Here is an 11,446-nt window from a genome sequence, read left to right as displayed (position 1 = left end):
ATTTATCTTTTCTGGCAACAATAAAGGCAAAGAAGTTGGTAGATTCCCCCCTAAAATAAAGCCTCAGTTTCTTACAAAATTAAATTGTTCGGGCAATGCCATGATTCACACTGTTGTTGTTTCATAAGAAGCATGGCAAAACTGGATTTGTTTCTCAGTTTGGCCTCAAAGCAGTTTCCTCCAAATATCTAATTCAGTGGTACCTCAGGTTACATACGCTTCAGGTTACAGACTCCGCTAACCCAGAAATAGTACCTCGGGTTAAGAACTTTGCTTCAGGATGAGAACAGAAATCGTGCTCCGGCAGTGCAGCAGCAGCAGGAGGCCCCATTAGTTAAAGTAGTGCTTCAGTTTAAGAACAGTTTCAGGTTAAGGACGGACCTCCAGAACGAATTAAGTTCTTAACCAGAGGTACCACTGTAGTAGCTTTCTGCATTAATATCTGAGAACTGGTATATCAACAATGCTGTGATTATGTCCAAAAGATTTGTTGACCTCTGCAAATAATTTATGGCAGAAGCTGACTGTTTTAGAGACAAGATTATTGACATGTGTAAAGGTAAAGGTAAAGGGATTCCCGACTGTTAATAGGTAATTGCAGAATTCTTCATGCAGGAAATGAGCACCGCAAATATTATAATAAATATTTCAATACTTTTGAAATTGTGTTTCTTTTCTCCTAGCAAGTCTCTCTACATCAGAAAAGCAGAAACTGACCAGGATGGCAAATTTCTGCCAGTCAGTTCTGTCCCAGATGGATGCTGGAAAAGAACACAATGGAACACAAAGTATCCCAACAAATAACAACCGTGATCCAAGGAGCTGTGCCACTAGTTCTTTAGCAATGTTTTTGATGATCACCTTCACTTTGCTTATCTGCCTTTTCGGATTTGTGGGAAATGGGACAGTCATCTGGCTCCTGGCATTCCGCATCAAGAGGAATCACTTCAGCACCTACATCCTGAACCTCTCCATTGCTGACTTTGGCGTACTCACTGCTGTGGTTGCTATTGATTTGAACTGGATTGTATGTCAGTCATATCCCTTGCATTTTGAGCTTCTAAGGTCATTGTTTTACACTGGCTTCCTATTCACATACAGTGCTAGCCAGTTTCTACTGGTGGTCATCAGCATTGACAGGTGCGTGTGTGTCTTTTCCCCCATTTGGTATCACTTACATAAGCACAAACACCTGTCCGCCATCGTGTGCCCCGCAATATGGATCCTTGCCTTCCTACCTTCTGGAATTCACATCACACTCTGGCTAACTGGGGAGTATTGTTATCTAAGCTCCTACCAGTTTCTTGCCAATGCCCTGCTTTGCACCCTGTTAATGTCCTTCTCCACCGCAACCCTGTCCTGGAAGGTCTACTTCAGACCACAACAGTGTAAGCAGAGGAAGCTTTTAACAGCCATCTTGCTTACTCTCCTGCTTTTCCTCCTCCTTGCTATCCCAATGGATGCTGTTCAGTACCAGACCTTGCATTCTAAAAATCCCTACGTCCTAGAATATGCATTCATATGTTCCTCTCTTAACAGTACTGTTAACCCAGTGATTTATTTCCTAGTAGGAAGACAGAAGGGCCATCGTTTGTGGGAGTTAGTTAAAAGTATACTTGAGAATATCTTAAAGGAGGAGGAAGAAAGCAGAGAGGAACCGGAATTCCCCAGTCAAAATGTAATAGGCTAAATAGAAGTTTAAGCTCCCCGCTTTGAGTTTATATAGTTCAGCTTTGTCACACTTGGTTCCCTCCATCCGCTGTGGTGGACATTGTAGTTCAAAAGAACCACAAGTTTTGGATTCAAGTTTCACAGTTTTTGGCTGTGTGTCTTGCCTGTCCATATCTGAGGTAACTACAAGCTTCCCTCTTGCTCTAAGTGTTTTTCCTGAAGATGCAGATTATGGAAGGTGTGATCAGAAATATGGCTGTTTCTCTTTTATTTCTCTATCTCTCTCGCTTGTTCTATATTTCCTGCTTTTCCTTTTCTCTCTTTTTCTCTATGTTCTTATTGTTTTCAGATCAATGTTTTACTTTTTTGGGGGGCGATATATATGATATAAAGCTTTGTAAATCCTAAATAAAAATTCTTCCAAAAAATGACAAAAAGATATATAGCTGGGGTGAATTTGCTACAAAACCTTTTTTTGGAGAAGACATGAATTGGTCTCATCTACAGGAATGGATCTTGGCAGGCACCCTGAGGCATTATTAGGTTTAAGGGCACTCTTGGGTCACCTTGGTGAATGGTGGACTCTGGGGCCCAGATGTGCCTGTTGGGTTCACATACCTAAGACTTGCTTAGCAAGGAAGGAGTCCCCATTTGTTCCCATCAGCAGTCAAGTTGCTGCGTTTAGTTCCAGCTGACGTTTACAGCCCATGCCAAGAGCAGATCCACATAGACTTCATTACAGTAATCCAAACTCCAAGTTACCAAAGAAAGTACTGCAGAAAGGACTATACCCTGGTCAACATACAGCTTCAATGCAAGTCAGTTTCTGAAGAGGAAAACCATGCAGACTTTCACTCCAGCACTTTGACCTGTTCCGGTGCAGAAGGTGGTCTCTGGAAGTGCTACCCAGCTCGCCTAGCCCAGTCGGGGCTGAAGTGTATGAGTCCAGTTAGTGGCACTGGCTCAAGGGCGATGCTGACAGCCATAGCACATCATCATAGCTCAAAATGTACTACTGTGAGAACAGGGCAAGTGTCTAAGTCCAGCTCACCAATTTCAGAATAAGGTTTATTTTCCATATGATGGCTCTCATTTCCTGTAACTGGCCTTTACAGTAGTGGGCTTGCTATCTGCTGTGCTAATGGCAGAACAGGATGTGAATCTGTTAAGTCCCGTTCCATGCCCAATAAGCATGGGGCACGTTTGTCTGGTGGCACTGTGGCCCATAGATTGCAGCAAAATACTGGGCAAAGAGGGGAGGGGAAAGACTAGGTAAGACTGCTTCCCCCAGAGCTCACAGCCATTTTGCTGTGGGTCACGTAATGCACCAGCCAGGGCAAATACATGATACCAAAAACCAGCTGCCTAAAGCAGAAAACTCACTCTGCTCTTTTAGGAGAGAAAACCTCATGGGGCAAGAGGCTTCTCCTCTAAGGTCACTAATGACTACATTGACAGGTGAAAAAATTACATTTTATTCTCCCTATATGAGGCTGGCAAGCTAAGAAGAGGTGGAGATCAATGGAATCAGCTGTGCATCTTGCAGTGAATTTGGTCAAAATCATGTAAATTTCAGAGCTGCAATGTTTCCCCCACAAGTCTGTCCACCATTCATCATTCTGGCACAGAGTACAATAGCCCTGCGGCTTCCCACACACCGTATCTGAAGACTACGCTTTTTCACAGGTATTCAACCCTGCTGCAGAATATCACTGGAATCTCACTCAGGTAACGGGCATTAGTGACTGTAGTGACTCCTTTCCTCAAAGGAGAGGAAAGCGATAAAATCTTCTGACTCCTCCACTAGCTCTGCTCCTTTGAATTTTTCAGTTGTACCACCCTGGGCCGCTCTCGAGATACAAATTAATTTAATGTATTTAAATGAATAAATATAATGAATGAATCCATCAATCAAATTGGAGTTGGACTTTACTGTCAAAATCTTTGTAGTAAATGATATACAAGAGAAGAGAGTATGTAAACAACTTAAAGCAGCTGTATATCTGTCCACCATATTTTTTGTTGATTGCAGTACTCATTGTAACACCACCCTGTTCATTGTTTTATTGTCACTTTCACTTGTGAGCAAACTGGATGTGGCTCAAACAAGGTAGGTAGGACATTCCATGTAAGTATTCTCCCCACCCCCTTGATACCACATTCCTTTTTTCCCTTTTTTCATTTTTTTGTGTGGCACCATCTCTCTTCTCCTCCTCCTGCACAACTCACAAAAAACCTTTTCTCTAAACCTTTGATTTAAGTTCTTATCCCTCATCCTAACCAAAATAAATCTCCAAATGTCTTTGCTAACAGTCATCATTATTTGCTCTCTCCCCCTCTGTCTCCTGTTCCATTGTCTTTCCCTTTCTTGTTTTAAACATGAATTCTATGTTAGAGATGAGTAAGAAAGACATTGAAGACCTAGGCAAGAATTTCAATCCTTCATCCTAGTCAAATTCCTACAGCCCTGTCAGTCATGCACACTGCCTTCTGTAATAGCACAAGTAAGTCTGCTACTGGTTGTCGAAGGAAGGCTCAAAGCTTAGGGAGAAAACTGGGAAGAGATGGGGCCCTATACCAGTTGTTGGAAGAGAAATATTTTCTTGGGTTAATCAAAATGAAAGGAAGCAGTCATGAAGCCAAGTTCTCATCCTGCAACTATTGTGTTGAACCAAAATTTGAAGCAGACTTTCCTTTCTGGACAATTCTGCTTGTAGATGGATATGTAATTACGCAGAAAATCTCCGGGGAAACAGAGCAAGACAAATAGGCAGTTTTCAGCTAGTAATCTATATATCTCCTCAGCCGTTCACTGCTAGGCAGTTGTGGTCTAATATCATAGCTATCTTGCTTTGACACATGCGGATAAGATTTTTGGTGCTAGAGTGAAGAAACGTATCATAAATTCATATTCACACACACCTCTTCACAGTCCCATTCCTGTTATTTTATTATTTTTTAATCTGTTATTAATTTTAAATTGTTGTAACCTGTCCTGGGACCTGTTGATGAAGTACAGGTAATAAATTTAACAACAGCAGCAGAAAGCAACAACAGCAACAAAACAATTGCATGCTTCAAGAGGGAGAGGGAGAAAAACTATAAGACTTCACCAATTGTCTGTAACAGAGGGGTGATGCTGTACAACTTGCCATGGTCTTCATGGTGCTTGACCACAATATCTCTCTCTCTCTCTCTCTCTCTCTCTCTGTGTGTGTGTGTGTGTGTTGTATACTGTATTCATAACCCTTTTCACCATGTTGAACATGGAAATATGGAACCATGACAAGATTCTACTCAGTGAAGGCAGCTCCCGATTCCCTACTGCTTCCAAATCAACTTCTTCCAAGAGTGCTTACTAATAACGTCATCACTGATCATATTTTCCATTCAGAAGCTCCCTTTCTTGCATTTTATTGGTTCTTATGTGCCTCTCTGAACAGCAGTGTTAACCCATTCATCTATTTCCTGGTTGGGAGAACGAAAAGAGGCAGACCTATAGTGAGCATGAAGGTGATACTCCAGAATGCTTTCAGAGTTGAGGAAAACTCTCCAGAGGAAGAGGAGACTGCTGCTGAAACACAGTTGTGATGGTTCCAAAAGATCATGTCTAGATGTATCATTATAGTTCTAAAAACATTCTTGTTTTTAGACTGAGCCCATAAGTTTCTGTTGCATTGTATTTAGCCTTGTTGACCTATGTTCATTGGGCTACTGCTTTCATGCTGTACATAATATTTCACCCATGAGCAAGAGATTCAACTAGTTCATCATTAGTAAATATACATAGCTTTGGGTTTTGTTGCCTGTCACCTTGTTGACTTCATATCCTCATCTGCAGGGCTTTGGCTTAGCGTGCAGAACGTCCTGGATTCACTCAGTGGCAGCTCCAGGTAGGGAATGATTCCTGCCTATATCCTGCTGATCAGTGTCAGCAATCTGAGCTAGGTAGAATAATGGTCTTGTCTTGTACAAGGCAGTTTTCTATATTTCAGAAGAGTCCAGAAGCTTCGCAATAAAGATTGCCTTTTGAGGAGGAGCATGAAGGAAAAGAAATATGTGAGGACACCAAAGAGAAGGAGAAAAAACTAAAAGAAAGGATGTGATGTGTTAGTGCTGGTGCAAGACATTTTGCTGCCTGAAGCAGAGGAGCAAATGTACTCACAAATCCTTGCTGCACCTTTTCCTGCCTTCATCCTTCCCTTTCACCCCAATTCTGCCATGAGAAGGGCCTTCCTTACCTTCCTGCACTCTCTCCAGCCATGCATAGAATTTGTGTAGCTTGCATATGTGAAGTAAGAGGCTTGAGAGATTTCAAGCATCCTACTTTTATCCAGAGAGGTCTCTCTGCTTACAAGCTGGAGTAGAGGTCCTCTTGCTGGAAAAGGGTTCTGTATCCCTACTGTATCATCATCCTGCTCTTTCCAGCCCATTAGCTGGGCTCTCTTTCCCCCGGTGTTTTGGAAATTTCCTGCATGGGGAGCAAAGTGCTTCTCACTGCTTAAAACTTACTTGCAGGCTATTGAAGTAACAGAACCTTTCAAAGCACTTTTGTATATTTTACAAATGAAACTGTTAGTGTGCATGATCACAATCCTCTAAAGACTATATTGATAATCATTTTTCTCTTGTCACATGACACTGGCAAACTGATTAATCATAAATGAAGGCAAACAGGCACATTCCAGCACATCTTGTCATGAGCTCTTAAATGCATTGAATGTTTCCTCAAGACTTGGGAGTTGCATTCGTGTCTGAAAATCTTCAAGCACGGGATTACTTATTCTGGTTCTCTCTCTCTCTCTCTCTCTCTCTCTCTCTCTCTCTCTCTCTCTCTCTCTCTCTCTCTCTATCACAGTATCTGATCCAACGTTAGTCACAGGTAAGCAAAAAGTTAGAAATTCTTTGCTTTAAAGAGCAGAAAGAGGCGTAATTACTGTGCCTGAACTAAGCAATTATTATTATTATTATTATTATTATTATTATTATTATTATTAACATGCACAGCTTCAACCCCTGGGATTAAAAGGTTAAAAGATAACAAAGCTTTGAAAGATTCTGTATGAGGTTTTAGGAACAGAAAAGTATAGGAAGCTGCCTTCTAAAATTCTGTCCATTTATTTATTTATACCCACCTTTCCTCCAAGGCATTCAAGGTGGTGTGCATGGTTTGTCTTGCTCCTCTTTTTATCCTCACAACAAAGCTGTGAGGTAGGTCAGGCTGAGGAACTCTGGTTTGAGGTTACCCAATGAGTTTTAAAAGTTATGGTTTTCCCAGTAGTGATGTACGGAAGTGAGAGCTGGACCATAAAGAAGGCTGATCGCCGAAGAATTGATGCTTTTGAATTATGGTGCTGGAGGAGACTCTTGAGAGTCCCATGGACTGCAAGAAGATCAAACCTATCCATTCTGAAGGAAATCAGCCCTGAGTGCTCACTGGAGGGACAGATTGTAAAGCTGAGGCTCCAATACTTTGGCCACCTCATGGGAAGAGAAGACTCCCTGGAAAAGACCCTGATGTTGGGAAAGATGGAGGGCACAAGGAGAAGGGGACGACAGACGACGAGATGGCTGGATAGTGTTCTCGAAGCTAGAAGCATGAGTTTGACCAAACTGCGGGAGGCAGTGGAAGACAGGAGTGCCTGGCATGCAACTAGTCCATGGGGTCACGAAGAGTCGGACACGACTAAACGACTAAAACAACAACAATGAGTTTTATGTCTGTGTGGGAATTTGAACGCTGGTCTCCCAGATCTTACTCCAAAATTGGAATCACAATGTCACATTGGCTAGTTCCAATTTGCCCAATATTGCTTTACATTGTTGCATTGCAGGGGGTTGGACTAGAAGATCCTTGGGTCCCTTCCAACTCTAAGATTCTATGGTTGTGTGACTCTGGCTGACAGCACTTCTCAAGGGTTTCAGAGAAGGGTCTGCACTTATGTTTGATGCCAGGGATGGAACCCTTCTGCACAGGAGGCAGATGTTGCACCACAGAGCTATGTGGGTTTTTTACTTTGGGGAATATGGGAACCCTATCATAGAGACTCTCTGAAACCCCAAATATATTCAGGTAGCTGCAAGCCCCACTGGCCCCTTTACCTGGCAATTAAAGAGCAAGTCATTTCACCTTAACCACCCACTCCAAAATAGCTACAAAGTATGAAAGACTAGTCTCCAAAGCTTTAGCTTTGTCTTTGCTTATTTCCGTTAGTAAAGACTAATTCTACCATTCTCTAAATTCTTCCAGCAGAAAAACACAGGACCAAGTAGAAAAGCAAAGATTGATCACGATGATCAATTACACCCTCCCATCACTGTCCCCAATGAATGCTGGAGAGGAATATTACGGAATGGACAATGGAACTGTTCTCTCTAACAATAGCTACACTGGTAATCATTCAGGATTGACATTAAGACATTATATATTGAATATGAGCTACATTTTAATCTGCAATTTGGGGCTTTTGGGGAATGGGACTGTCATCTGGCTGCTTAGTTTCTGCATTAAGAGGACTCCTTTTACCACTTACATCCTGAACCTCTCCATAGCTGACTTTGGTTTACTCACAGTTGTGTTTATTGATAGAATGTCTTTCATAGTGGGAAAATACTTCACTTACTTTGCAGATGAAATGTTTTACTTGATTTTCCTATTTATGTACACCACTGGTCAATTTCTGCTGACAGCCATCAGCATTGATAGGTGTGTGGCTGTCCTTTTCCCACTTTGGTATCGATGCCACCGACCACCAAATATGTCCACTGCAGTTTGTGCCTCAATATGGGGACTTTCTTCTGTTTCCCCTGCTATTGAAATCACTCGCCTTCTGGCTGATATCAATGTTTCTAACATAGTGAAAATTCATTTTATTGTGAGTGGCTTCCTTTGCCTCCCCCTCATGACTGTTGCCACTCTGATCCTTTTTGTCAGGGTCTGCTTTAAATCACACCAGAGGAGGAGGGGAAAACTTCTAATTATGGTCCTGCTTGCTCTCTTCTTCTTCATCATTTTTTCTTTTCCACTCAATGCCGTTTACATCACTGTTTATTTTTTTCATTCATTTCTTCCTTTTTTCTCACAATATGCCTTCATACTAATCTGTCTGAACAGCAGTGTTAACCCTTTGATTTATTTCCTGGTTGGAAGACAAAAAAGAGGCAGACGTAGGCAGAGCATGAAAGCCACATTCCAGAATATTTTCAAAGAGGATGAAAACCCTGCAGAGGCAGGGGAGATCTCTTTGGAAACTCAGTTATGATGACTCAAAAATATTGCCAAAATCTGTCTTTATCATTGTGAGTCTGATGACACAATCTAGTTCCCAAATTACAAACTTTATGTCTGTAACCTTGTTGACCTGTGCCCAGTGCTGGCTATTGATTTCAGAATGTGCATAGAATCTCAGTCTTTTTTTAAAAAAAATATAATATTTATTGAGGTTTTAAACACATAAACACAAACCCACATACAAACATACACAAACAGACAAACAAGTATAATTTCAATCCTTTCTTTCTTGAACCTTATTTCCCCGACCTCCTCACACCTCCCCCTTCTATATTATAACTTCATTTTTATCCATTCAGCAAATACTTATTTAAAATCTTGTATCTATTTAATCTGGAAAGAAAAACCACTTTTGAGTTAATTTTAAACCTTATTCCTAAAGTCGACCCAAATCTCCCTTCCGCGATTTTCCCACCTTCCATAAAGGTTACACAGAATAAACATATGTATAAGATCTGAACAAATTATATTTAAACACCCTTTGGATTCCCAAGTCCCCCCCCCCTCCCTTTCCCGGTTGTGGTCTCTAAAACCAATGTCAGTACAGCTATTCTAGCCTGTGTCCCAAACGCCTGAGGCATTTAGCTCTCTCTTAGTCTCTCTCTGCCGGTCTTCTTAACAGTCCTTTATTTTCAGCACCAACTCTCGAGGAAGCCTTATCACCACAGTATTCTTTTTTCTGGCCAGCAGGCCTCTGTATTTAAAAGTGGAGCTCAAATTCTGTTTCTTAAATCTTTTGGATCTATATGGCCCTAAAGCTCCGATTTCCATCTTCGATAAATTTATCCTGCCAGGCCTCTGGTCAGCCTTGATCTTCTGCAACCTTGTGGCTTCTCCTTCAATTTCCAACAAGTCCTCATGTGTCTCTTGGGATTTTTCAAAGTTCGTTTCCTCAGCTGTAGCAGCCTCTATTTCACCTTCCAAAACTTCTGGTTCGGAAACAAAAACTTGTATCAATTCAGTTCCTGTTCCCATAAGATTGTTGACAGTATTGTTCAATGCTGTTGTCGTTGTTGCTAAGATACCACTTTGGTCATGAAGCTTTCCCAGGAGATAAAAAGTCCTATTCAGTTCCTCCAGTATTTTCCCACTGAGAGCCATTTCTTACAGTATCCCAAAAGTCCCCTCTAGGGGGACCCTGTTTACTTAGTATCTTTCCACTTACTTCCAAAAGTCCAAATGTAGCTTATTTTCCTTTATTCCTGATAAATTGTATCCAATTTTAAAAAAGATCTAGCCAGCAGAGTCACCAAAAACAACATTTCCTTTTATTCCCAACTTTGACAGCTAGTTTGACAGCTGTCAAAGTCCGTATCTTTTCAACAGGCTCTCTCACAGATCACTCCCGGTTCCCGGGGGGGGGGGGGTTGTACTTTAATTTGTTAGCTCTTATCCTCCAGCAAATTCAATTGTACAGTCCAATCGCGGAAATATTAATTTTTCTTCCAAAGAAAAGAAAAGATGGTTCTCTCGACTTTAGTTCTCCGATCTTTGCTTTAAAATATCTACAAGGTGGGGGGGGGGCAGACTTCCTTTTTATCCCTCCCCCGTTCGTGCCGAATTTAAGAGTTTTTTTCCTTTTACTTACGGGTTGTTGCTTTTAGTCCGAATTTTTAAAGGAAAAAGTCAGCGCTCTCCGTCCATGGCATGCGGCTTCGCTCAGCAGGGGAAGTGAAAGACTCTCAGCACCGCGCCACCCCCCGTCCCCCATTCCGCAGCCTTTAAAAAGGCTCCTTTGCGGGTCGGGGGGAGCGTTAATGGTGCCCGCCGAGTCACCACGTCCACAGGCATTCGCACCTGTGGTTTTTAAGGGTCCCCGCGTCGCCGGCACGGTAGAACCTGATCCCTACTGAGCCGATTCCCTCCGGAGCTCGGAGGAAATCCGCCATTAGACGTTGGCACTAACCCGGAAGTCTCTATAGAATCTCAGTCTTGAACAGATGGATGAACTTGATGAATTTCTTATTATTCTTATTATTTTATAAATCTAGATAGTATACGACTATGAAGGAAGCCTGGGTCCATTCATGGGAAGAGCATTTAATGTATTCAGGGAGATTATAAATGGTGTTTGTAATTTTAAAGAGTGGCAAAAAGTAATTACAAAATTTATCTGGCAAGGAAAGAAACAAAGAATAAAATTTAAATTGCTTACAGATACCAGCAAGAGAGGAGGTTTCTCTCTACCAGATTTGAAAGTGTATTACAGTATGGAGCTTCTTGCCTTCGTTGGTTAAGGGATTGGATATGGTTAAGAATACAGATCCATTAGATCTGGAAGGATTTGATAACAGATTTGGGTGGATAACAGTTTTTGCTATATTAGGCAAAAGATATGGGGCATAACATACAGTTAGAAGATTGGGAAAGATTGTGAAAAGATGGAATAAATTTTACTGCATGTAGTTTGCTCAAAGAAAATATAATGAAAATGATGTATAGATGGTATTTAACGCCAGTGAAACTAGCAAAAATGTATAGAAG

The 11,446-nt window shown here is 41.5% G+C and overlaps 2 protein-coding genes across 2 annotated transcripts; both read left to right on the top strand.

Annotated features, from left to right (window-relative positions):
- Positions 1–721: 721 nt before the first annotated feature.
- LOC309374796 (mas-related G-protein coupled receptor member D-like) lies at positions 722–1,690 on the top strand (the record flags this gene model as incomplete). Its single annotated transcript, XM_081919976.1, has 1 exon — positions 722–1,690. One exon carries the CDS (start codon positions 722–724, stop codon positions 1,688–1,690), a length of 969 nt encoding a protein of 322 aa, XP_081776102.1.
- A 6,274-nt stretch (positions 1,691–7,964) lies between these two features.
- LOC309374127 (mas-related G-protein coupled receptor member H-like) lies at positions 7,965–8,933 on the top strand (the record flags this gene model as incomplete). The annotated part of the gene is made up of 1 exon (XM_081918981.1): positions 7,965–8,933. The coding sequence occupies one exon, from the start codon at positions 7,965–7,967 to the stop codon at positions 8,931–8,933; it is 969 nt and encodes a 322-aa protein (XP_081775107.1).
- Between the last annotated feature and the right edge of the window lie 2,513 nt (positions 8,934–11,446).

Source organism: Podarcis melisellensis (genome assembly GCF_964234715.1).
Source record: "Podarcis melisellensis genome assembly, chromosome: 7".
NCBI classification, from domain to species: Eukaryota; Metazoa; Chordata; class Lepidosauria; order Squamata; family Lacertidae; genus Podarcis; species Podarcis melisellensis.
This window is presented reverse-complemented; position numbering and strand designations above follow the sequence as displayed.